The sequence below is a fragment of the Molossus molossus genome, unplaced genomic scaffold (genome assembly GCF_014108415.1).
Source record: "Molossus molossus isolate mMolMol1 unplaced genomic scaffold, mMolMol1.p scaffold_m16_p_17, whole genome shotgun sequence".
Classification (NCBI taxonomy): Eukaryota; Metazoa; Chordata; class Mammalia; order Chiroptera; family Molossidae; genus Molossus; species Molossus molossus.
This window is the reverse complement of record NW_023425352.1, coordinates 34745453-34773070: the sequence shown is the minus strand read 5'-3', so window position 1 is coordinate 34773070 and position 27618 is coordinate 34745453. Positions and strand designations below refer to the sequence as shown.

Below are 27618 nucleotides of genomic sequence, written 5' to 3'. Positions count from 1 at the left end.
TGGTGTGGTTTAGTAGATTGAGCATCATCCTATGCACTGAGAGGTACCCATCAGGACACATGCCCGGGTTGCTGGCTCTATCCCAGTAGGGGGTGTGCAGGAGGCAGTCGATCGATGTTTCTCTCACATATATGTTTCTTTTTTTTTTTTTTTTTCATTTCTAATCTTATTTTATTTATTTTTATTTTATTTTATTTTAGTTACAGATGTTTCTCCTTTTTTACCCCATTGACAACCTCCTCCCCATCCCCCTCGCCCTGTCACCAGCTTTGTTGTCCATGTCCATTGGTTGTGCCTACATGCATATAAGTTCTGTGGTTTATCTCTTCCCTCCCCCCTTTCCCCCTTCCTCTGGGGATTCTCAGTCTGTACCCTATTTCCATGTTTCTGGGTCTACCCTATTCCTCAGACTGTTATGTGCATCATATTCCATAAATAAGTGAGATCATGTGGTATTTGTCTTTTTCTGCTTGGCTTGTTTTACTTAGGATAATACTTTCCAGGTCCCTCCATGTTGTCTCAAAGGATAAGAGATCTTTCATTCTTACAGCTGCATAGTACTCCACTGTGTATATGTACCACTGCTTTTTTATTCATTTGTCTACTGATGGGCACTTGGGCTGTTTCCAGCTCTTAGCTATTGTAAATAGTGCTGCTATGAACATAGGGGTACATATATTCTTTCTGATTGGTGTTTCAGGCTTCTTAGGGTATATTCCTAGAAGTGGGATCACTGGGTCAAATGGAAGTTCAATTTTTAATTTTTTGAGGTAACACCATATTGTTTTCCATAGTGGCTGCACCACTCTGCATTCCCACCAGCAGTGTACTAGAATCCCCTTTTCTCCACACCCTCTCCAACACTTGTTGTTTGATGATTTGTTGATGGTGGCCATTCTGACAGGTGTGAGGTGATACCTCATTGTTGTTTTAATTTGCATCTCTCTGATGATTAGTGATGTTGAGCATTTCTTCATATGTCTCTTGGCCATTTGTATGTCCTGTTTGGAGAGGTGTCTATTCAACTCCTCTGCCCATTTTTTAATTGGGTTCTTTGTCTTCCTTTTGTTGAGTTGTATGAGTACTCTGTATATTTTGGAAATTAACCCCTTATCTGATGTATCATTGGCAATGATGTTCTCCCATACAGTGGGTTGCCTTTCCACTTTGAAAGTTGTTTCTTTTGATGTGCAGAAGCTTTTTAGTTTGATATAGTCCCATGTGTTCATTTTTTCCCTTGTTTTTGTTGCCTTAGGTGATGTATCAGTGAAAATTCTGCTGCGTATGATGTCTGAAATTTTGTTGCCTACATTTTCTTCTAGAATTTTTATGGATTCACGGGTCACATTTAAGTCTTTTATCCATTTTGAGTTTATTTTTGTGTATGGTGTAAGTTGATGGTCTAGTTTCCTTTTTTTGCATGTATCTGTCCAATTTTCCCAACACCATTTATTAAAGAGGCTATCTTTACTCCACTCTATGCTCTTGCCACCTTTGTCAAATATTGAGCATATTGCCTTGGGTCCATTTCTGGGTTCTCTATTCTGTTCCACTGGTCTCTATGCCTGTTCTTGTGCCAGTACCAGGCTGTTTTGATTACAGTTGCTTTGTAGTATAACCTGAAATCTGGTATTGTGATCCCATTTGCTTTGTTCTTCTTTTTCAAGATTGCTGTTGCTATTCGGGGTCTTTTTTGGTTCCATACGAACTGTTGAAGTATTTGTTTTAGTTCTGTGAAATATGTCATTGGTATTTTGATGGGGATTGCATTGAATCTATAGATTGCTTTGGGTAGTATGGACATTTTAATGATGTTAATTCTTCCAATCCATGAACAAGGTCTGTGCTTCCACTTTTTTATATCTTCCTCTGTTTCTTTTTTCAATGTCCTCTAGTTTTCTGCAAATAGGTCCTTCACTTCTTTGGTTAAGTTTATTCCTAGGTATCTTAAATTTTTTGGTGCGATGGTAAATGGGATTGTTTTTTCATCACATATTTGTTTCTGTCTCTCTCTCCCTTCCTGTCTTTCTAAAAAATCAGTAAAAACATATTTTTAAAAAATAAATAAAATGAGAGGGTTTGACCAGATCTTAACCCTAAAACATTGATTCCAGCTGTGTATTTCTCTATATACATTCATATATTCACTTGTTTTCATATATTTGTATTAATACTTTACATTTTCTAGGCTGTTGTTTTTTTTGTTTGTTTGTTTTTTAAACTAAAATATACCTGTCTTAAAGTGGTTTTGACACTTCTCAAAAAATGTGACATACCAAGTCTAATGCATTTTTATCAGAGAGAGAGAGTAGAGTTAAAGGTATCTTGTTCCTTGTTTTTGTATTTCTTGTTCTTCAGGAGATTATTCTACTAAGAGTTTTAAAGAAAGAATAATCATTACAAGTGGGGGAATTGGTTAATTTGAGAAATGTAACCGGTAGAAGTCCATATTTATTGATGGATCAGAATATGGAGTCAGAGTACAGAAGAAACAGAAAGATTCAAGAAAAAATTAAGTTCAAAGCAAATTATAGAACATCTGATTATTCTTAATTTGATGTTAAGTATATAAATATAAAACGTAAATGTAACCTTTTTAGACATTTACAATATAGGACTCATTAGAATAAAATTATTACAATGATCTGAAATACTTGTGATGCAGTATCAACCAATGTGGGACATAATTGTAGGTATACTATTCCTTAGGATGTCAGATTGTAATATAATATATAGCACAGGGATTCTTGGAATGTAGAGACTCTGAATTCCCAAAACTGTATTCAAGTTTTTATGGGTGTGTTCTTCTCTGGGATGAAGTCCCATTCCTTTAGTCAGAGTCTCAAATGGCTTTATGTCTCCCAACATTAAAAACTACATTTGCGGTGGGTATTGAATGTGCCTCATTATTAATGGTCTTGGCAACTCCTTCCTTAAAATATATTCACATCTTCCTGCAAACAGACTGCATTATTTTATTAAAGATAAAAAAACTTGGTCCTTTCTGTTATGGAATCCTGAACCTCACAACCCTGTTTATTGAATGGTAATGACAAAGAAAGTCACATAGGACCATAGGTAGAATGGAATGTAGCAATCTCAGGCTCTCGGCAGTCTTCTGACAAAATTATGTGCAGTGGCCTTATATTGAGAACCAAGTAATTTAAGTGACTTTTTTTTTTTGTATTCTTTCCATACATTATGTTCTTTCTTTCTTACCCCCACCCCCTTCTTGCTCACAGATACTCCCTACTCCCTCATTCAGACATATACACTCTTACCCATTAGCTGTTACCAATATTTGGGGCTTAATCATAAAATGGCTTTGCTTTATTTTTATTTTTATTGGTTTATTGATTTTAGAGAGAGAGGGGAAGAGAGAGTGAGAGAAACATTGATGTGAGAGACACGAATCTGCTACCTCCTGTGCGAACCCCAACAGGGAATCAGACCTGCAATCCAGGGATGTGCCCTGACAGGGAATCCAACCTTTTGGTGTACAGGATGACTCTCAACCAACTGAGCCGCACCAGCCAGGGCAGAACAGCTTTGCTTTAAAGAAGTTGGGAATGAAACCCAGTAAAGTACTTATGGCGTCCTTGGGACTTCCGTGTAGTATTCAGGGGCAAGCTGGGGATTAGGTTCCTTCAAATAGTATTTGGGCTTATCCTTTCTGGAGTAAATCAGAGCCTAACAGATGTGTAACACTTCTAAGATTTACTCTCTGTTGTGAGACAGAGCAAATAGTGTGTTCCTGAAATGGAACCAGCTCACTAACAAGGATTACTGATTTACTTTACAGAAACCTGGCACATGCCTTTAATGGCCTCTGATGAAAATTGGACCATAAACAAATACACTTGTGTATTTGCTTTGACATCTTTAGAGTTATAAATACAAACAAGTAAAATCCTATTGTATTTGGCCACACACAAATTTCAAAATTCGTTAGCCACCAATAATTGATGGTATACAAGTCCCCATTTTTGGTGTTTGGATACTATTTAGAATAGAAATGTTTTTCCATTTAAAATTTAATGCTATTTTGTAAAGAAAAATTGAAATGTAAGTCATCTAAAAGGGCAAACAGGTATAAACATGAGCAGCTGTTTAAGAGGGATTATATGAACTCTTTGGAATAAAAATACCTTCTTTTTGGTCACATATATTCCCATTGAAGTAGTTTTTTGTTTTGTTTTTGTGTTTGTTTTTTTAACAAATTCTTCTTTAGATCAGTTTTAGATTTATAGCAAATTGATCAGAAAGTACAGAGAGTTCCCATAAACTCCTTTGTGGTGTCCCCCCTTCTCCCTTACTATTGCCATTCTGTTCTAGAGCGGTACATTTATTATATTGATTACCCTACTTCGAAACATCATTATCACCAAAGTCCATAATTTGCATTAGGGTTCAATCTTGATGTTGTTAATTCTCTGGGTTTGGACAAATGAATAATGACATGTATCTACCATTGTTTGTGTCCATTGGTTATGCATATATGCATAGAAGTTCTTTGGTTTATCTATTTCCACCCTTCCTCCCCTCTTCCCTTTGAGGTCTATCAGTCTAACAACCAATTTATACTCTTAATTCCTTCATCTTCGTCTCCCATCCCTCTAGCCACCTTCTATTTGGTAAGCAACAAAAATTCTCTGTATCTTTGAGTCTGTTTCTATTCTGCTTGCTCATTTTGTTTGTAGGTTCATTTGTTAATAGATATGTATTTATTGCCATTTTATTGTTCATATTTTTCTTCTCCTTCAAGAAGACCCTCCAACATTTCATATACTGGTTTGGTGGTGAACTCCTTTAGCTTTTTCTTGTCTGGGACACTCTTTATATGTCCATTGATTCTAAATGATAGCTTTGCAGGATAGAGTGATCTTGGTTGTGGGTTGTTGCTTTTCATCACCTTGAATATCTCTTACTACTCCTCTCTGACCTGTGAAGTTTCTTTTGAGAAATCGGCTGACCGTCTAATGGGAGCTCCTTTGTAGGTAACTGATTGCTTTTCTCTTGCTGCTTTTAAGATTCTTTCTTTGTGTTTAATCTTTAGCATTTTAATGATGATGTGTCTTGGTGTGGACCTCTTTGGGTTCAACTTGTTTGGGACTTTCTGTGCTTCCTGGACTTGTATGTCTGTTTCCTTCACCAAGTTAGGGAAGTTTTTTGTCATTATTTTTTCAAATAGGTTTTCAGTTTCTTTCTCTCTTCTTCTTCTGGAACCCCAATGATACGAATGTTGGTATGCTTGAAGTTGACCCAGAGACTCCTTACACTGTTCTCATCTTTTAAATTCCTTTTTCTTTTTGCTGTTCTGATTGGGTGTTTTTTGCTTCCTTATATTCCAAATTGATGGTTTGCTTCTTGGTTTCACCTACTCTACTATTGATTCCCTGTAAATTATTCTTTATTTCAGTTAGCGCATCTTTCATTTCTGACTGGTCCTTTTTTATGTTGTTGATGTTCTCACTAAGTTCCTCGGAGTTCTCCTTAAGTTTCTTGAAGATCTCACTAAGATCCTTGAAAGTCTCATTAAGTTCCTTGAGCATCCTTATAACCAGTGTTTCGAACTCTGCATCTGTTAGATTGCTTATCTCTGTTTTGTTTAGTTCTTTTTCTGAAGTTTTGTTCCGTTCTTTCATTTGGGACATGTTCCTTTGTCTCCTCATTTTGGCTGCCTCCCTGTGTTTGTTTCTATGTATTAGGTAGAGTTGCTATGTCTCCTAAGCTTTGTAGGGTGGCCTATTATAGTAGGTGTCCTGTAAGGGTCCTGTGGCACAGCCTCCCTGATCACCCCAGCTGGGCCCTCGGGATGCACCCCTGGTGTGGACTGTCCCACCGTCTGTTGCAATTGAGTCTTGATTGCTGTTGGCATGTTAATGGGAGGGATTTACTCAGGCTGATAGCTGCAAGAACTGGCTGTGCCCACTGACCATTGGCCTCTGACTCCCTTGGGTGATCAGCTGTGCAGGGGCCCACCACACAGAGCAAGACTTAGTTCATCATGGCTCTGGTACCCACTGAGTCCACATATTGAGTGTGTCATTTGTGGAGGTGGTTGGGTGGTGGTTTTCGAGGTGATCTGAAGCTGTCCACTGGATGTGCTGGCTCTAGAGCAAGGTCAGCCTTTGCCTGTGTTCTACCCGGGGCCACCCAGTGTAAGCTACAAAGTGATCTGCAGATGGCTGCTTCTTGTGCTGGGCTTGGAGGTGCCAACAGGAAAACCCAAGCTGTGAACCAAGGCTGGTTGCTTCTAGTGGCCAGGCCTGAGACCACTTAATGAGAGGTATGGGGCTCACTGAGACCAGATGCTGCTTGTTGAGAGATTTTAGGAAAATCTGAAGCAGGATCCAAGACAGGCCAATCTTATGGTAAAACCATTGGAAACAGCTTGGGTGGGCCAGAAAGTTGGGTTGGGCGGGGCCTCAGGGAATCACCAGGATGGGGCAAACAGTGTGAGCCAGGTTGCTGGAGTCCCAGATATGGTGGCCCTCTGCTGGAGCTCATTTCTTTTTAGCGCTGAGTAATATTTCATTGTCTGGATGTACTACCATTTATTTATTCACCTACTAAAGGATATCTTGGTTGCTTCTAAGATTTGACAATTATGAAAAAATCATCTATAAATACTCATGTTTAGGTTTTTATGAAGACCTAAGTTTTTAATTCATTTACATAAGTACCAAGGAGTGCAATTGCTGGATCATGTGGTAAGAGTATATTTAGTTTTGTAAGAACCACCAAACTGACTGTATCACTTTGTATTCACACCAATAGTGACTGATATCCTGTCGTCAGCACTTGGTATTGTCATTTTTCTGGATGTTGATATGTAGTGGTATCTTGTTTTAATTTCAATTCCCTAATGACATGATGTGGAGCACCTTTTCATTTACTTCTTGCCATCTGTAGATCTTTGATGAGCTCTCCAGGTCTTCTGCCCATTTTTTAATTGGGGTGTTTCTTATTTTTGAGTCTTAAGAGTTCTTTGTATATTTTAGATAACAATCCTTTGTCATGTGTCTTCTGCAAATATTTTCTCACAGTTTGTGACCTATCTTCTCATTCTCTTGACATTGACTTTAGCAGAGGGGAGTTTTTAATTTTAATGAAGATTAGCTTATCAGTTTCTTCTTTCATGGATTGTACCTTTGGTGTTATTTCTGAAAGTCATTGCCAGGCCCAAGGTTATCTAGGTTTTCTCCTTTCTTATCTTCTAGGAATTTTATTGTATTGAGTTTTACACTTAGGTCTATAATCATTTTTTAGTTAATTTTTTGTGAAGAGTCTGAGGTCTGTGTCTAAATTCTTTTTTTTTGTTTTGTTTTGCATGTGGATGTCTGGTGTTCTGGCACCATTTGTTGGAAAGATTGCCTTTGCTCCATTGCTCCTTTGTCATAACTATGACTTAGATGTTTTGCTTCTACTTTCTTAAGAAACCTTGAAGAAGATTGCTGTATCATATATATTCTGATTTTAACACTTGAACCACTAAAAGGTTATTAAGTTGAATTGCAGCTTATAAAATAGAATAGTGAAGAAAAACAGTTATGTTTGAGACAAGTGATTTATAGTCTGAGCTGTTATTTAATATATATACTCGTGGGTTAATTCAAAAAAATGCTTAACATTTTTTTTAGCTCTTTATGCTGAATTCTGCTTCTTACCCTTAAAATTCAACCTAGACATTCAGTGAGTTCTGAATTTTTTTTTTTGAAATGCAAAAATCAAGAAGAACTTTTAAATTGTACAAAACACTGATTTTCTGGGTGAGTCATGGCTTTGAAGTTACTGCCTCATGGCTAGAGGACTTAAACTGTAAACTAGTATTTTTACTACTTGTTTTTCTTTAACTTGTATCACTGTTAAGTTGCATTATATTTACACTATGGCAATGGTATTAGCTTTGACTTGCACATACTCAGATGTATAAAGGGATCTGGCAAGTAATGAAACATCCTATGTTAGACAATGTGGCGTGACATGTGTCCTGTGTAACAGGTTTATGTCCTCTCTGGAGGGTATCCCACATTCCTGTTATACTGATTTTGTTGTTGTTCCTGCTGTAGCAGTAGCTGTTTCTTTTTTTAACTTATTTTTATTACAGATGTTTCTGCTTTTTCCTCCCATTGACACCCTCCTCCCTGCTCCAGCCCCTCCTCACAGTATTGTTGTCTGTGTCTGTTGGTTATACATTTATGCATATAAGTTTTTGGTTTATCCTTTACTCCCCCACCCCACCCCACCCCAGGTTTGTCAGTCTAATCCCTACTTCCATGTCTCTGGGTCTATTTTGTTCATCAGCTTATTTTCTTCATTATATTCCACAAATAAGTGAGATCATGTGATATTTATCTTTCTCTGATTGGCTTATTTCCCTGAGCATAATACTCTCCAGGTTCCTCCATGTCGTCTTAAAGGATAAGAGATCTTTCTTTCTTACAGCTACATAGTACTCCATTGTGTACACGTACCACTGCTTTTTTATCCATTCATCTACTGATGGACACTTGGGCTGTTTCCACATCTTAGCTATTGTAACTAGTGCTGCTATGAACATAGGGGTACATATATTCTTTCTGATTGGTGTTTCAGGCTTCTTAGGGTATATTCCTAGAAGTGGGATCACTGGGTCAAATGGCAGTTCAATTTTTAATTTTTTGAGGAAACACTATATTGTTTTCCATAGTGGCTGCACCAGTCTGCATTCCCACCAGCAGTGTACTAGAGTCCCCTTTTCTCCACACCCTCGCCAATACTTGTTGTTTGATGATTTGTTGATGGCGGCCATTCTGACAGGTGTGAGGCGATACCTCATAGTTTTAATTTGCATCTCTCTGATGATTAGAGATGTTGACCATTTTTTTCTATTTCTCTTGACCATTTTTGTATGTTCTGTTTGGAGAGGTGTCTATTTAGGTCCTCTGACCACTTTTTAATTGGATTCTGTCTTCCTTTTGTTGAGTTGTATGAGTACTGTATATATTTTGGACATTAACCCCTTATTTGATGTATCATTGGCAATTAGGTTCTCCCATTTCCATTTTGATGCTTGTTATGCTGATTATTTTCTTATGGGAATATATGTTGCCAGATCTTTCAGTTTTCAAGAGTAGCTGAAAGTCTGGATTTTCAAGAATCTGAAATCTCCCAATTTTTAAATACTAACAATGCAAAATTGAAAATTATTTATGCAGGTCAAATTAAATATAGCTATGGTCGAAATGGTACTGCTTTGTAACTTCAGACCTAAGGAGATGGTTCTTGGAAATAAATATAAGGTTTTAGGTGCGTTAGATGACCTAATTAATGTATACCAGTTAAGAAAGAGGCTTAAAACACCTGTTGATGAGAAAGTTGTATATTGCTTCTAAGTATAGCTATTATGTTTTATGACATGAATGTATATACACATTTTTTCTCGATTTCTCATTTAAGGTCTCAGCCAGTTTCCTCTCCAGTCATCCTTGAGTTTGGTCACGCAGAGACCCTTCTTCCACTGCTTTCTCTCATGGGGTACTTCAAAGACAAGGAGCCCCTAACAGCTTACAATTACAAGGAACAGATGCATCGGAAGTTCCGAAGTGGTCACATTGTACCCTATGCTTCAAACCTAATATTTGTGCTTTACCATTGTAAAAATGCTAAGACTCCTAAAGAAGAATTCCGAGTACAGATGTTATTGAATGAAAAGGTGTTACCATCGGCTCACTCACAAGAAACTGTTTCTTTGTATGATGATCTGAAGAACCACTACAAGGACATCCTTCAGAGTTGTCTTACCAATGAAGAATGTCAATTACCAAAGGTGAACAACACATCTGATGAGCTATGAGTAACTGAAGAACCTTTTGCGTTCATCAGGAATCTATAGGGAGTGATAACATGCTTGGAATAGGTGGGCAATCCCTGGTTACAGAAAGCTTTCACGTTACTTGGGTATTTCTGTCTTTTCATAGAAAAACACTGAGTTTTTTTTTGATCCTGGACATGGATGTGTAAGAAACAATTCTTCACTGGAGCAGCTCTTAAGGGAGTGGAAATCTATTCAAAGAAATTGCTGACACTGCAAATGTTTACAGAAGTTAAATTCTTCCTATTTATATAAGAAATCTCACACTGAGACTATGTTTTCGAAATAATGCCTGAAAATGCTGTAGTAACAAAATCTGTCAGTTGGATGATCCATAACTTGATTGAACCAAGTCTAGGAACTTTACCAATTGTGCTACAAGTCTCTCTTTTTTCCTCAAGTAGCACAGTTCTAGTATTATCTGTCTTAATCAGAAACATTACGATACACTGGGAGTATCATTTTGGAAGAAAGCTGACATCTCTCTGAGAATTTGAAACAATTTAAGAAACAGTCTGATATAAATGGACACTTTCACTTAAGGAAGGCAAAAAATAAAATAAATATTTTTTATAGTATTTATAAAGTATTTGACCACTTTTTCAATAATTCCTTTTAGACTCCTGCATAGTCCTGCAAGGCCATTCTTTAGTTATTATCATATCTGTTTTACATATGCAACAGTGGGAGGACAAAGAGGACCATTAGCAATGCCAGAATCAGGGTTTCTTCAGTCCATTGCTGAGCGATTTCTAGCATTCTGTTACTTTGCCTCTAGTTTTATATTTTGCCGTTATGGGAAATATCTTTTGGTTGCTTAATTTCTTTTTTGTTTTGTTAAATAAAGACTTTATCCTGGTTGGTTTAGTTTTACAGATATGAACCTATTTAAAAAAATTAGTTCTGAATTCTGTCAAATATCATGAAAATGTTTGCCATAATAATAAACAGAATTCTTGGTCTTTTCCACTCTTTGTGTTGATAAACAATTGGTATTGATGATAAAAGGTTGGAATTTTAAGCAGCTTTGACTAAACCAGGCAATATAAGGCTATTCTCTTCTGATTGAAATATTCTCAAACAAATTTTTACTTTCTAAAAAGTGGAAAGCCATTTTACTAAGAATCTAAGAAGTATCAAAACTGTGTATTAAAATTATAAAATAATATATAGATCATTGATCTTCAAAAAATAATCTTTGGCTAGCAAGAGTTCATTCACAATAGGTGATCAAATTACTCTGCTAAGCGAAAATTTAATCACTGTCGACCTGACACTAGTCGACTAGTAAAAAGCCTGTGGACATCAGTCATTTTTCTGTCGAATCTGCAACTTGATGCGTGCAGTGTATTGTACTTACTGGTTTTTATGTCATCATTTTGAAGTTTCTGCTCTCCAACACATAATCATTCACTTGATACTGTTTTTGTATATAATCTTGATTTTAATTTTAACACTGAAAGCAAAACTCAACTTGTAAAGAAAAAAGAGCTTTTTGTTTTTTTTCCAGGACTACTCAACTTTCATGGTATCTTGAGTGCTTTCCTTTTGTAAACTGTAAAACTGATGTAGGCCCTTAAAATTTTGGAAGTTCAAACAATCAAACCAGAGTATATAAGTATAAATTTTGGGATTATATTTTTCTAAAATGGCATTTCATGTGCTTTCTTAATTATCTTTGGGATTTGGACTGTCCTGTGCCAAATGTAAGCTGAAAATAAATATTTGCATTGCCATATAAGTTGCCTTTATCTAACTCTTCTGAACTTTACAGATCACTTAATTCTCTCCTAGTCATTCTTTCTCTTGAGCACTTTAAGCAGCTCAATTCACTTTTTAGCACCTCCACATAAAGCTATTCTTTAATTGGTGTGTGTGTTGTTGTTAATCCTCACCAGAGGGTATTTTTTCCATTGATTTTTAGAGAATGGAAAGGGGGGAGAGGGGAGGGAAGCATCGATGTGAGAGAGACATTGATTAGTCGCCTCCTGCATGCCCCCCAGCTGGGGCTGGGAATTGAACCTGCAGCCCAGGTAGATACATGCCCTTGACTGGGAATCTAACCTGCAATACTTTGGTGCATGGAGGTGGGGGTGGGTGTTCCACCCACAGAGCCACACTGACCAGAGCTGTAATAGTATTTTTGAGACAATGTCTCAGCAAGAAAAAGATATTTGTCCAGTTAAAAGATTTGTAGTTTGAGTTTCATGCCTGGCAATTTAGGAGGAGGTTAACTTTTATTTTGTTTATTTATTTAGTTAATCCTCACCTTAGGATATTTTCCCATTGATTTTTAGAGAGAGTGGAAGGGGTATAAGCTGAGAGAGAGAGAGAAACATTGATTGATTGCAACCCACAACCCTGCCTGGGGCTGGGTTTGGAACCTGCAACCCAGGTATGTGCCTTTGACCGGGAATCGAACCTGAGACCCTTCAGTGTGCAGGCCAACACTAACCACTGAGAAAACCAGCCAGGGCTATTTTTTATTTTTATTTTTTATTTTTTTAGGTATTTATTGTTGAAAGTATTACAGATGTCCCCCCCCCCCAATGATATCCTCCTCCCAGCCACAAGGGGGGCTTTACCACATTGTTGTCTGTGTCCATTAGTTATGCCTAAATGCATGTACATTCTTTGGGTTTCTCTCCCCCCACCTCACCCCCTTCCCTCTGAGGTTAGTCTGTTCCCTACATCCATGTCTCTAGATAGGAGGAGGCTAACTTTAAAACTTTGTTTCTTTATCATTACTGAAGTAATATATTTTAAGATAAGAGTCTTAATTTTATTTATAAAACTAATTCATAATTCAATATCTCCCCTGTACCAGTCCCAGATTTAAACCATTATTTAGACCCAAGCAGTTCACGTTCACCCTTTTGTTTGTTGTACTGGGAGAACAACATTTGTTCATTAAAATGTTAGTCTTCCAAATTGAATCGTACTCCTAGTATAATGAGAATATTATATTATTAAAATATTTAGTTTATGTTATTTCTGAAATGACTAATTTGGAAAATTAAGTTGGGATGACGATGTAGATAGAGATTCTCTGTGCTCTTCAGAGTTCATTCTACCAGCCTTGGTTCTGATTGTCTTTTGGACAAATGTTAACAATTTGGGTGGTTTTGGAAACCTTTTCAACAAATATTCTCATTCTAGGGGGGAAAAATTCCAGTTTTGATGTGAATTATATAAAAATATATTGGTGAAATATGTTTGGGTACATACAGATGAGAAAGTTGTTTAATAGGAGACATTCTCAATGGGAGTTAGGAAGAACACTCATTTTGCTCCAGTCATAGTTGCTCATGCTTTGAGAGGCTATTAGTTTCTTTTCCTTACATTTTTTTTCTTTGCCTTGCCTTCCTGAGAAAGTAAGAAGACTAGTCTCAGTGAGACAATGAAGTGCTTTTTTGTTTGTTTGTTTCTTCCCTGTCTGCAGTGTTGCTTCCTGAAACTTTGTCATTCTTTGCAATACGGAGATGAGGATGAGAGCCTGGTTCTCTAATTCGGCAATTTTAAATATAGTTCTGTGGTCTCCTTAAGAAGTACTGTACGTGCTATCCGTGGTGGGAATAATGTAACTGAGTTTCACAGCTTTTCGTGCTGCTTCAGTACTAGGCGACTGAAGAGTCTGAGGAAAGATGCTGAGAGTTGAGGGGCAGAAGACTGAAATGAGATAGAAACCATCCCTTGCCTTTTCCTTGCTGAGAGAGAAATCATGGAACTCCCAGAGGTGGATAGGGAGTGAGAAGTAGCTGGGCCTGGTCGGTGTGGCTCAGTTCACTGGACTATTGCCCTGTACCTGAAAGGTAGCAGGTTCAATTCCTGTTCAGGGCACACACCCAGGTTGTGGGTTTGATCCCCGATAGGGAGTATGGGAGGCAACTGATTGATGTTTCTCACAAAGATGTTTCTCCCTCTCCCTTTCTCTCTAAAATCAATAAAATACTTAAAAAGTAAAGAAGTAGCTGGCGTTCTACATTTACTTTAGTCTGGTTGCAAGGTTTAGGTCTTTCTATATATATATACTGTGTTTTTCCCATACATACATACCCTTTCCCTTAAAGGAAGCACTCTGTGGCTTCTCTTTGGCATTATCTAAATTGCCAGCATCACTACTCTTGTATTTTGGGGCCATTATTAAGTAAAGTAAGGGTTACTTGCACACAAGCACTGCGATACCATGACAATCGATCTAATAACTGAGATGGGTATTAAGTGAGTAACAGGCAGGGGCACATACATCGTGGATACACTGGACAAAAGGATGATTCATGTCCAGGTGGCACAGAGTAGGATGGTATGAGATTTCACCAGGCTACTCAGAACAGCATGCAAGTTAAAACCTATGAGTTTTTTTATATCTGAAGTATTCCACCTAATATTTTTGGGCCTAGGATTAACAGTGGATAACTGAAACCATGGAAAGTGAAACTGTGGATAAGGGGGCTGCTGTACTTTTGAAGTCTAGCTGCTATCAGCCTAGCTCTTTAAAAAACAGAAGCATGGCCCTGGCCGGTTTGGCTCAGCAGTTAGAGCGTCGGCCTGCGGTCCGGAGAGACCCAGGTTCGGTTCCCGCTAAGGGCACGTACTTCGGTTGCAGTTTGTCCCCGGCCCTGGTTGGTCGTGCGGGTGGCAGCCACTTGATGTGTCCCTTCACGTCGATGTTTCTCTCTCTCTCTCCCTTCCTCTCTCTCCCTCCCTCTCTATCTGTACAAAAAATGGAAAAATATCCTCGGGTGAGGATAAAAAAAAAAAATAGAAGCATGGCTGGAAGACCTCTCCACCTCCTGGGCCTGTAAGAACTTCAAAGAACCGCTTTCTTTAACAGGTCTGAAAATTCTTTGGTTACTAAGTATTTTATAAGCAGTAGTGTAGATGTAGATACAGGTATTTGTTAGTATTTGCCTAACACAGATGTGTGAACTCTGAAAGATCATCTGTTACAGAGCCATACATAACAGGTACTTTACAGTTCTTGATACTCAGCAGTGAACCTGATATTAACTAGGTTGTGTATGATTTTTTTAATCACATGTGAAATAATAGTTGCCATTGGGTGAAAGAAATCTCTTCACTTGCCAAATACTATAGAAAGTACTTTACCCGTTATTTCACTTTATTTTCTTCATTGTAGACTATGAAGTTGATAGTATGCAACACATTTTACAGATGAGGAAATTAAAGTTGAGAGTGAAAATGCATTTTTTAAATACTTTAAACTATTCAAATTTCTTATATCAGTGGTAAAAGTGGAATTTGGACCTAGGTTATTTGGGGCACTTTGGTGTGCAGATTGTTTGAGTAGTGCACACTGATTGTAAACTACTTAAATCTCGATTCTGCTCACCACTGCAATGAAAATGCTTTTGAAGCTGCGGTTACCCTTTGTCCTTCTGTAGCCATTGGCTGTGACGGCTGAGGCCAAGAAGATGCATACTCAGCAGGAAATGGAAGGGAGACCAAACTAATCAGAGTATATGATGTTTTCAAGACAAATAGTTTCTTCTCTCCAGGCTCAGCTGGTTGCACCGTGCACCGCTGTAGAAGGCTCTCTGAGTTCATCAGGAGGGTGGGGCAGGTTAGTTGTTTGTTATATTATAAACCATCCCTTATAATTGCATTTGTATTTCAAAGCAAAGAACAATTCAGACCTTGTTGGAGATTCTAGATTTTTTTAAAATTCCAGAATAATGAGAAATATAGGTAAATCGTGTACTTATTTTCCCTTTCATTGCTTCATTCAGTGAAGCAGCTATTTGTCAGCCCTCAGCCCTGTCGAGTCCAAGCCAGGCCCATTGCGCACACAGCAGGCAGGTGCTTCGCCATATATCCATGATGCAGAGTTCTAAGGGGTGAAAAGGCAAGATTCGCTGCAAGCTGCATACAGTACACTATGTCAATGATCTCTGCCCCGCTCCATCTGTAAGTTGAGTGTGCCTCTTTGACTCTCACTGCAGTAACAGTATGTTACAGCATACATCATATGACCACCCAAGTGTGTGTTTGGCTCTTTTTTGTTTTGGAGGGATTTGAGATAAAATTGATATATAATGTTGTATTAGTTTCAGGTGAATAACATAATTCAATATTTGTATACACTATAAAATGATCACCACAGTAAGTCTAGTTACTCTCTGTCACCCTACAATTGACCCCCTTTACCTATTTCACCCACTCCAACCCATTCCTCTCTGACAACCACCAATCTATTCTCTGTATCTATGAGTTTTTTGTTGTTTTTTTTTAGATTCCACATGTAAGTGAAATCATATTGTATTTATCTTTCTCTGTCTGACTTATTTCATTTAGCATATTACCATCCATTTTGTTGCAAGTGGCAAGCTTTCCTTTTTTATGCCTGGGTAGTATTCCATTGTATGTATGCACGACATCTTATTTATCCATTCATCTATTGATGGACACTTAGGTTTACATATCTTCACTATGGTAAATAATGCAGCAAAGAACACAGGGGTGCATACACCTTTTCCAATTAATGTTTTCATTTTCTTTAGCAAAATACCCAGAAGTAGAATAGTTCATTGGTTGTTCTATTTTTAATTTTTTGAGGAACCTCCATACTGTTTTCCATAGTGACTACAACAATTTATATTTCCACCAGCAGAACACAAGGGTTCCCTTTTCTCCACATCTCACAACACTTGCTTCTTCTTGTCCTTTTGATAATAGCCATTTGACAGATGTGAGGTAGTATCTCATATTGTGGCTTTTATTCGCATTTCCCTGATAATTGGTGATGTTGAACATCTTTTCATGTGCCTCTTGGCCATCTGTGTGTCTTCATTGGAAAAATGACTATTTAGATCCTCCACCCATTTTAAAATCAGATTATTTTTCTGCTGTTGGGTTGTTTGAGTTTTTATATATTTTGTATATTAGCCCCTTATCAGTAAGATTTGCAAATGTTTTCTTCCATTCAGTAGGTTGTCTTTTAATTGAATTGATGGTTTTCTTTTCTGTACAGAAGCTTTTTAGTTCAATACAGTGTCACTTGTTTATTTTTGCCTTTCTTGCCTTTGCTTTTGGAGTCAGATCCAAAAATTCAATGCCAAGACAAATGTCAAGGAGCTTACTGCCTATGCTTTTTCTGAGGAGTTTTATGGTATCAGGTCTTACATTTGACTCTTTAATTCATTTGTGTTAATTTTTGTGGATGGTGTAAGATATAAGTCCAGTTTCATACTTTTGCATGTGGCTGTTTAGTTTTCCCAGCAGTATTTATTGACGAAACTGTCCTTTCCTCATTGTATATCCTTGGTTCTTTGCTATAAATTAGTTAACTATATATCTGTGGGTTTCCTAGGTGTCTGTTTTTGTACCAGAACCATATTGTTTTGATTGCTATAGTTTTGTAGTATAGTTTGACATTGGGGACCATGATACCTTCAACTTTGTTCTTCTTTCTCAAGATGGCTTTGGCTATTTGGGATCTTTTGTGGTTCTATACAAATTTAGAGTTATTTGTTCTAGTTTTGAGAAAAATTCCATTGAAATTTTGGTAAGGATTGCATTTGATTTGTGTATTGCTTTGGGTAGTATGTACTTTTAAAAATAATTATTCTTCCAGTCGATGAGCACAGACTATCTTCCCATTTATTTTTGTTATCATCAATTCCTTTCATCAATGTCTCGTTGTTTTCAGCCTATACATTTTTTATCTTCTTGGTTAAATTTATTATGAGGTTTTATTCTTATTGATGCAATTGTAAATGGGATTGTTTTCTTGATCTCTTTCTGATAGTTTGCTATTATGTGTAGAGACACAACAGATTTCTGTATATTGATATTGTATCATACAACTTTACTGAATTTATTTGTTCTAACAGTTCTTTGGTGGAATCTTTAGGATTTTCTACATATAGTATTATGCTATCTGCAAATAATGAGAGTCTTTACTTCTTCCTATCTGATTTGGATGCTTTTTACTTCTTTTTCTTATCTGATTGCTATGGCTAGGATTTCCAAAACTATGTTGAATAGAAGTGGTGAGAATGGGCATCCTTGCCTTGTTCCTGACCTTAGAGAAAATGCTTTCAGCTTTTCACCACTGAATATGATGTTAACTGTGGGTTTGTCATATATGGCCTTTTTTATGTTGAGGTACATTCCCTCTATATGCACTTTGTCGAAAATCTTTATCATAAGTGGATGTTGAATTTTGTCAAATGCTTTTCTGTGTCTATGGGAACGATCATCTAATTTTTATTCTTCATTTTGTTCATATGATATATCAGGTTGATTAATTTGTGAATGTTTAATCATCCTTTCATCCCTAGAATAAACCCCACTTGATCATGGTCTATAATCCCTTTAATGTATTGTTCAATTAGGTTTGCTAATATGTTCTTGTGGATTTTTGCATCTATGTTCATCAGGGATATTAACCTGTAATTTTCTTTTTTTTGTGATGTCCTTGTCCAGCTTTGGTATCAAGGTAATGCTGGCTTCATAAAATGAGTTTGGGAGTGTTCCCTCCTCTTCAGTTTTTTGAAAGAGTTTGAATAGGATAGGTATTAAATTTTCTTTGAATGTTTGGTAGAATTCACCAGTGAAAATATCTGTTTCATGGAATGTATAGCCTGTTTTTGAGGCCCTTCATGTCTTTTCTTTATTCTGATTTTTATATTTTACTTATTATTATATGAGTCACTATTAGCACTGGCAAGTCAAAGAAAAGGGGCCTTGAAGACAGGTTCAGGAGTTTTGCTGCCTGCTGTTCCCCTTATTGCAAGTCCCATGGGGGCCCCCAGAGTTGTTTTTTTTTTTTTTAGTATGTGCCCAGCCCTGGCGGGTTTTGCTCAGTGGTTAGAGTGTCGGCTGTGGACCAGAGAGTCCCAGGTTCGGTTCCCACTAAGGGGACATACCTCGGTTGCAGTTTGTCCCTGGCCCCAGTTGGGGTGGTGTGGGTGGCAGCCACTCGATCGATGTCTCTCTCTCACGTCGATGTTTCTCTCTCTCTCTTCTTTCCTTTCTCCCTTCTGCTCTATCCAAAGATAAATGCAAAAATGTCCTCGGGTGAGGATAAAAAAAGTACGTGCCCAAGAGAAAGGCACAGGCACACTCCAAGGAGGGTGCATCCCTGTTGCTTTAAGAGATGATTTTGAAAAGCCACAACACCTGAAACTTTCAGAAAACGAATCACATTCTTTCAGCCAATTAAAGAAATCCGGGCTCCTGTTCTGACATGCTAACATCTTAGAGTAGCTTAAGACACCAATCCATGGACAATAGGAAGGCGGTACTGTATTATCTGCAACTAATTTGGTTTGTGATCTGAGGAGGGCGACTCACCGTCTTCACATCTCACCTTTTTATTTTCATCTGGAAAATGAAGAGTTCCACAGAGAGTATGTTAGTGATAGAACAAGCAAGAAAACACTTGGATCGTGAGGTCTGGAGGTTTAGATTTGGTTTTTTCCTCTTTGAATTCTATCTTTTGTTTTTAAATACAAAGGGTTCAGGTTGACTGGATTAGTTCAATTTCAAAACCCCAAAGTAAAAATATAAGCAGCCTCATGTAAATTGATTTAATTTTTAAAGATCACGGGGACAGATGAGTGGGAATTTAAAGTAGCAGCTCAGCCCTGGCCTGAGTTTGGCTCAGCGGTTAGAGCGTTGGCCTGCGGTCCAGAGAGTCCCGGGTTCGGTTTCCGCTAAGGGCATGTACCTCGGTTGCAGTTTGTCCCCGGCCCTGGTTGGGTTGTGCGGGCAGCAGCCACTTAATGTGTCCCTTTTATGTCCATGTTTCTCTCTCTCTCTCTCTTCCTCTCCCTCCCACTCTATCTGAACAAAAAATGGAAAAATGTCCTCAGGTGAGGATAAAAAACAAAAAAACAAACAAAAAACCTCAGGCCCTACTGTGATGTAGAAGTGCCTCTGCCGAGCTCTCTCCTCACTGTTCCTCCAGTTTCCTTCTGGGACCGCGTTGGCGTAATCAGTGATCTGGGTAGACCCGGAAAGGAAGCTTCTGGTGGAGCATCTTTTTATTGTTTCTAGCACTTGGCCGCACCTCAGCTCATGACACTTCAATGGATTGTTACTACTCTTGACTAATCCTGTGCTAAAATCGTCCTGCTAGTGCTATAAGGCAGTCACATCATTTCCCAAAGCCATCCACCTGTCTCTCTTCAGTCTTGGGCAGGCCACTCCTCCCCCAGTCCAGATCAAAGGCCCATTTTCTCTTCTAGGCCAATGACCGCCCAGTGACAGAAATATGAGGCTCGTAATGACCTGGAACTAAGGGGGGGGGGGGGCTGAGGCTTTTGTTCCTTGAGGTACAATCTCTGTGAGAGCAGCCCCCACCTGAGTCAGCAAGACTGCTGTTTTCTGACCCCAGTGCTGAAGAAAGTGAAACCAGGGAATACACCCAAACTATTTCCTGTCTTGACACCCTCTGTTATTTGCTAGTGCTGGAAGCTGAAATCTCCCTCTGCTGCTGCCCCCCACCACCACCACGCCCTGCCCTCAGGATGGGTCAGAGTAAAGGGCACAGCCATGAACACGACGGACCGAGTTCAGCTCTGAGACTACAGGGCAGGTTTGAGGTGCCCCGGGTCAAGGGCTTGAATCCTCTGTGTGGTTGTGACTAATGGACTTCTGAACTGATGTGGATGGGGTTTTGGTATCTGGAGCAGTGCCTAGCACACAATAGAGCCTCAATAAAATAAATGTTGAATGAATTGAATGAGTTACATTTCCGAGCCAGGTATGGTGGCTACTTTTGACTCTGTACTCTGACTTTTCTCTCGCTCTGATGGCCAGCAGCCCAGGGCTCACTCTCGCCTCCTGAGGAAGCCCGAGTGAGCCCTAGGTGAGGGCACATGCTCTCTTGAATATGTTGCTTCTTTGCTGACCTCCTAGGTCTTCCTGCACTCCCCTTTCTCTGCTGTTTTAGCAGTCAGATCCAGAGCACCCCAGTATGGGCTTTGGGGGGAAAGGGCTGCAGTAGCTCCTTTGCTCCTAGGCCTCAGGCCTGCCTTGAGCCACACAGAAGGGCCTTCCACTAGGGCCAGCCCAGCTTACAACAGTTGGGGTGGGGGGACAAAATCTTATAATATACATTTGCCTGACCTTGTCTTTTGTACTTTGGTTTGTGTTCCCCATAAGAACTTAAAATGGAAAGGGGGCCAATGGGAGGGAAGAAGAGATGCATGTGAAATCCTGAGTCCATCCCTCCCTCTCTCGTAAATCTCCACTCCTTTTGAAATATGACTTACTAATTCATGGAAATCTTTCTGGAGGAAGCTGTGGTCAGAAGCTGAAACATTGCTCATCTGCACGCCAACTTACTCTGCCGTTGATTTCAGACCTGCTGATAAGCAAGAAAGAAAAGCAAGAAAGAAAAGCACAGCGTAGGCTCTCTGTGCCAGGCCCTGCACTGAATCCTTTACCTCCAGTTTCACTGATCCCCACAGTAACCCATGAGATGAAACTGTTCTTTCTATTAAACTGATGAGCAAAATGAGGCTCAGAGAGAAATACCTTGCCCGAGGTCAGGAAGGGTTAGGTCTAAGAGACAAATTCCAGCAGCCTGACTCTGGAGCCAGTGTTCCTGCCTGTTACATGTGTCTCTTCCCACCATGCATACTAAGGGACAGTCACCAGTGTGCTTACCACTGCTGGCCTAGCTGACGTACAAGGACAGTACGCTTCGGAAGGGGAAGGAGGTTCCTCTGCCTCCCAGGGCACCGCCCACACTGCATGGTTGAAGTTCGGGATTTCACCATTGACAGACTTCCTGTTGACTTACAGCCTTTATCCAGTACACTAATGACACATCAGAGTGCATAAGTCATTTTCCTCACCGTGAAAGAATAACATAGATGATCTCCTGAGTGGGTTGTTATATCTTTGTACTTTCACCAAGAAGAGTTGCCGTTTGGATCTAATAATTATTCGTCTTAATAGAAATGATCTAAATCTGAGCATGTCAATCATTCCTAAAACCCTTCCTGTCTAACATAAAGAGCTATGTATGGAGCATTGACGTGTTATTTTGGAAAGGGCATTGAGCCATAATTATTCTTATCTGGAATATTTCAAGGAAAGAGCCAGAGAACCGGGATGTGGTAGGATGACTCACATGGGTGTATTTCTGTTTTCGGTGAAATAGTGCTTTGTTGGCATTAAAAATGAGTTTCAGTTCAGGATGACGAGCAGGTCAGCTAAGAAACAAGAATACCACGTGTGTTTTCCATAATCTAATGGGATGCCCTTGGAAATCGCTAAGTCTGTCCACCAGAAGAGGAAAGACATGGAGAAATCCTATATTTACCAGAATTATAATTTAATTTTAGATGATAAAAAATAGTCTCTGGAATATATTCAAGGAGACAGTTTAAGGAATAACACCCTTATATGCCAAACATATGTATCTTTAGCATATAAAATGATTTCATTTTTTCATACAAAACTGTCCTTTTAAAATGACTGGTTTAAACTTTGCTAAACTAAGAAAGTGAGGCTCAAATTTTTTTCATTTCTTTCTTCTTTCTCTGCAGATATTTATGAATATTAAGGCTGATTCATTCTAGATGTTCCCATTCAATATAATGGCAATAACACAAGTTACAACTATGTCAAAGGTCACAGCAAAACAGAATCATAAAAATGGTAACTGGTAGGGTTCGTCCCAAGTTAAATTGTAAAGGGTTATGGTCTGCTTTTTGTCTCTAGATAGAGGTTAGTCTCTAGTATCCATTATTTGATGACATTTTTCAAAGAGAGCCAGGAGATCCATTGTCTCCTAGTTGGTAATCTCATACATGTTTGAGCAGAATTCATCTAAATCTGATGCCCAGAATTTGAGCTTCAACCTTTAAGTGCTTACGAAGCATTTACTGAGGCTCCACCACTATGCAAGCACTGGAAAAATGACATGGTCTCTACCTCAGAAAACTCATGGTCTTCCGAGTGAGGCAGACCCTTAAGATCATTGCAATACACTGTGTAAGTGCTGAAACAGGGGCGTAGAATAATCAGCTCTCCCCGGGATGGTCAGAGAAGCTTCCTCAACCAGGAAACCTCCGAGTTGAGCCATGAGGGCCGAGTAGCCCTCACGTGGTAAGAAGGGGTAGACGGTCCCAGGTCTCGGCTTGGTGTAGAGCTGTGTTTAGGGAACTTCAAGAACGTGTCCATTCAACTAAAGATGATAAAACTTCAGTAGTTCTTGGTCTAGCTCTGAACATAACAATTGCGGAAATTATTGGTTTACTTGAGAAATATGAAAACAGGGTCTTTGTGTTTGGATAGATCTAGCTTTAAATCCTGATCTGAAACATGTACCAGTTACAATCTTAAGGATATGACTAGCTCTGAGCCTCAGTTTCCTTATTTGTAAAATTAACATAATACTTATGTTGTGTGTTTTTTAGGGATTACGAGAGATAGCATACGTGAAGACTTATAATAAGTAGGACAGATAAAAAAATACAGGACACCCAGTTAAATTAGAATTTTGTAAAACAATAAATAAGTTTGTAGGGTAAGTGTGTCCCAAGATTGCATGGGTCATACTTACACTAAATAATTATATGTTATTTATCTGAAGTTCAAACTGAACTGGGCATCCTATACTATTTTATCTAATAATAAACTCTAATAATAAGTGAACTGTAACTCAACAACTGATGGCATGCTGTGTTGTTTTTGTTGTTGTTGTTGCTTTGGGTTGTTTTCTTAATGCTGGGAAGCACTGATGTGAAGGAAACAGGAACAAAGGTATGGACTCTACATGGTGCATGAATGTGGATGCATGAATGTGGCAGCGGGGAAGATGAAGGGTATGAGTTAACGTCAGGAATCCAAAAGGTTCTCCAGGACTGATGAACATAATCTCTTAAGAAGAATTTTTTTCAAGTTGCTTAACAACAACAACAAAATCAACAAGTTTGGAAGAACCTTTGTTTAAAGGCCATGCCACCTGGACCTGGTTTGGGCACTTTACAACTTCAAACATTCTGGCACACTGGACCGGTCTAGTGGTTGGCCTTTGCTCAAGGCATAAAAATATTTCGGACCTTTAACGTCTCAGACTCTACATCTGTTCTCTTGTCTCTCCTAACAGCACAGGTCTCAGATCCTTGGCTGGTGGGTGGTGGGGCACATCGGACCAGCTGAAAGGTCAGTGAGTCTAGTGCCTTACAGAACACTTGGTTTATGCCAGCAGCCATGGAGAGGGCTTCAAAACAGGACAAGTCCCCTGCCCTCCAAGAGTTTATCATCCTACCGAGTCTGAAAAAGAAAAGATAGATAATTGCTAAATTAAGTCACCTCCTGTAACAAATGTTCTGCGAAAGCCAAGCTGGCTTTACCAGTGTATCCCCAGAGCCCAGACAGAACCTACAGACAGGAGAGGCCCATCAGCATTTGGTGGATGAAGCATTAGTGCAGGCTGGATTCACTAAGGAGGGTGCACTGGAGTCATTTGGTCTGAAATGAGCCTTAAAGGAAGAAGATCTGGCTGAGCAGAAAATCGTTTTCATCACCATCTGGTACCTGCCATTTCCTACGAACCAGGCACTGAGCAAAGACTTCATAAATTCTGCTCCTATGTTTCCAGTAGCCCTTCATTTTTTTTGTTTTGTTTTGTTTTTAATCCTCACCCGAGGGAGGATATTTTTCCATTTTTTGTACAGATAGAGTGGGAGGGAGAGAGAGGAAGTGAGAGAGAGAGAGAAACATCGATGTGAAGGGACACATCAAGTGGCTGCCACCCGCACAACCGATCAGGGCCGGGGACAAACTGCAACCGAAGTACGTGCCCTTAGCGGAACCGAACCTGGGTCTCTCCGGACCGCAGGCCGACGCTCTAACCGCTGAGCCAAACTGGCCAGGGCTCCAGTAGCCCTTCAAAGTTTAGGTCTGCGTGGCCTCAAAACCCATTTTCTTCTGCAAAATCAGTATGAATATTACCTTCTCAGGGAGACCTTCCCTGACCAGCCTATCAAAAAGCATTTCTTCCTGTTTCTCTCTCTCTCGGCCTCCTGTTCTTTCTTAGCTCTTATAGCAACTTACTGTGAATTCAGTAGTTTTGGTCTGTCTCTCTGCAGTCCACGGGGACAGGAGCTGTGTCTTTTGTATTACTGTTGTGTTTCCAGCACCCACCAGCTAACTCACTCCCTGGCACTTAGTAGACACTCAATAAATATGTATTGAACAAGTGCATTTGAGAATCATCTCCTCAGCTTTAAATAAACAAAAAACCCTGAAGGCAAAAAACAAAAAGCGCAGCTGACGAGGGCTCCCTGCACAGTGTTCAGTCCCAAACACGCGGAGGTGGACCCCGGCATCTTTCCCTTTGTGCAAACAGCTCTGTACGTGAAGCTGAGGCCCAGCTAACGATGAGAGCTCCTGTGAGGGGGTGGCACTGTAAAGGGAGCGATATGCATCTGTGTTGAAATCTGATGAATAGAATTTTCTCCGTGCAACTTTCAAATAAAGCTTCGTAGAACGTTTTCTACCCGAAGAAACACATTGGCCCATAGCCTTTGCCTCCATATAAATTTGTTTCATACCTAATCACATGCAGTGGCAAAGACCAAATTGTGTTTTCCAAATACCATTTCCCACTAGAAGGAACCAGGGCATCTTGGAGAAATGGCTGATTCCTGGTCTGGGGCAGGAATTTACAAAATGAGCCTGGCATATCTTTTGTGCCCAAGGCAAGGAAGTGCTCAAGGGCCAGTGGGGTCAAAAAGGCCTGGATTCCAACTGCAGGGGCTTCTATCTGGCCAGAGATGAGACTGTTTTTTTGTGTGTTTTGTTTTTTTTATTTTATTTTTTCTTTATTAATTTGAGAGAGAGAGGAAGGGAGAGGGAGAGAGAGAGAGAAATATCAATGAGAGAGAACATCAATTGGCCACCTCCTGCATGCCCCCCACTGGGGATCAGGCCCACAACCTGGGCATGTGCCCTGACTGGGAATTGAAGTGGCAACCTCTTGGTGCATGGGCCGATGCTCAACCACTGAACCACACCAGCGGGACAAGAGATGAGACAGTTTGAGCATCAAAAAAAAAAATAACTGTGCCCTGGTTGGTCTGGCTCAGCAGTTAGAGTGTTGGCCTACAGAATGAAGGGTCACAGGTTTGATTCCCAGTCAAAGGCATGTACCTGGGTTGCAGATTCAATCCCTGGCCACAGTCAGTGTCATGTGGGAGGCAACCAATCTATGTGTCTTTCTCAGATTGATGTTTTTGTCTCTCTCTCTCCCTCCTTCCCTTCTACTCTAATAATCTAAAAAAAAAAAAAAAAAAAATCAATGGAAAAATATCCTCAGATGAGTATTTAAAAAAAAGAATAAGTTGATTGAAATACATTGAATATAGAAACTGAGATCTTAGTGATACTTTTAAAATCCAAAAGATGGCCCTGGCCGGTTCGGCTCAGCGGTTAGAGCGTCGGCCTGCGGTCCTGAGAGACCCGGGTTCGGTTCCCGCTAAGGGCGCGTACCTCGGTTGCAATTTGTCCCCGGCCCTGATCGGTTGTGCGGGTGGCAGCCACTCGATGTGTCCCTTTCACGTCGATGTTTCTCTCTCTCTTTCTGTTCCTCTCTCTCTCCCTCCCACTCTACCTATACAAAAAATGGAAAAATGTCCTCGGGTGAGGAAAAGAAAAAAATCCAAAAGATGAACCTGGCCGGTGTGGCTCAGTGGTTGAGAGTCGTCCCATGCACCAAGAGGTCACCGGTCAGGGCACATGCCCAGGTTGTGGGCCAAGTCTCCAGTGGGGGGCATGCAGGAGACAGCCAATTGATGTTTCTATCTCTCTCTCCCTCTCCCTTCCTCTCTCTCTAAAATCAATAAAGAAAAAAATTTTTTTAATCCAAAAGATGAAACACACCATTCACTATTGAGGGTAGCTAACACACTAACAATATACTTTGAAAACTGGTCATTAAGAGGAAGGAATTAAACAGTTACCTTGCCTGTACAAATCACTCAGTTGCAGAGTTACTACACAAGCCTAGAACTGTACATTTTTAAAATTTGTTTACATGCAAGAGAAATCCTTGTGTGTTTACTTTCTTTTATTGGGGTTTCTGTTATGTATGACCAAACTTAATTGTAACTGATACAACATGCATAAATGAAACTACATTTTCTCGACTAAAGAATGAGGTTCCTTTCTTCCCGAATAGCTTTGCTCACTCTTTCAATGTTTGCTCACTGTGCAGCTCCCTCTGACAATCCCGTCATTGAGATAATAATTGTAAATCAGGGATGCACAATTTCAGCTTAGAAGAGGAACTAGACAGACTCTTGATTCACGACGATGAAACATACAATATCCATGACAGCCTTTTCATGCTCAAGGTGTCCAGAGGAGAACTAAAAAATATTTTAAGGATGATGGGGAGGAGAAGGGAAATAGGGGAGTGGGCATTTTGTGAAATGGTGACATTTTTTTGTGCAAAAGCAGATGAAAGACCACAGTCTAGCAGCCGTCCTCTGAAAGGACCTGAGAGATCAACTTCATATTCCACGAATGTTTAATCAGTGGTGCTCCGGGTCAAGCCTGGGGGTAGAGGATTTCACATACATTATCTGATTCAATCACCACTGATTTAATCTAAGATTTCCCCTTTCTCTATCAAATCTGATCGATTATCAATGAATGTCCACATTTTACTTTTTTTCACCACTCTTCTCTGAAAGTCTAAAGAAAAGTTAAGGTAGCCCGAAGCAAAGCTGGAGAGGCTGGTTGTGGTGGGCAGACTAATGTAACTCCCAAGA

General features: G+C 39.5%; 1 protein-coding gene across 10 annotated transcripts in view; it reads left to right on the top strand.

Annotated features, from left to right (window-relative positions):
* The window catches only part of MINPP1 (multiple inositol-polyphosphate phosphatase 1), a 50280-nt gene that overhangs the window by 19478 nt on the left and 3184 nt on the right, over nt 1-27618 (top strand). The window contains exons 5-6 of one of the 10 annotated variants that reach the window (XR_004960000.1): nt 9442-9901; nt 15607-15781. The exons of 1 other annotated variant lie outside the window; for it this stretch is intronic. Coding sequence is in view for 7 of the 9 variants with exons in the window: in XM_036265336.1 (XP_036121229.1) it covers nt 9442-9811; nt 15262-15330 (439 nt within the window). In the remaining 2 variants the exon portion in view is untranslated. Of the gene's footprint in view, nt 1-9441; nt 11363-14250; nt 14357-15261; nt 15356-15606; nt 15782-27618 lie in introns of those variants that run through there. 8 more of the 10 variants (XR_004959999.1, XM_036265341.1, XM_036265336.1 and 5 more) reach the window with 8 other exon arrangements.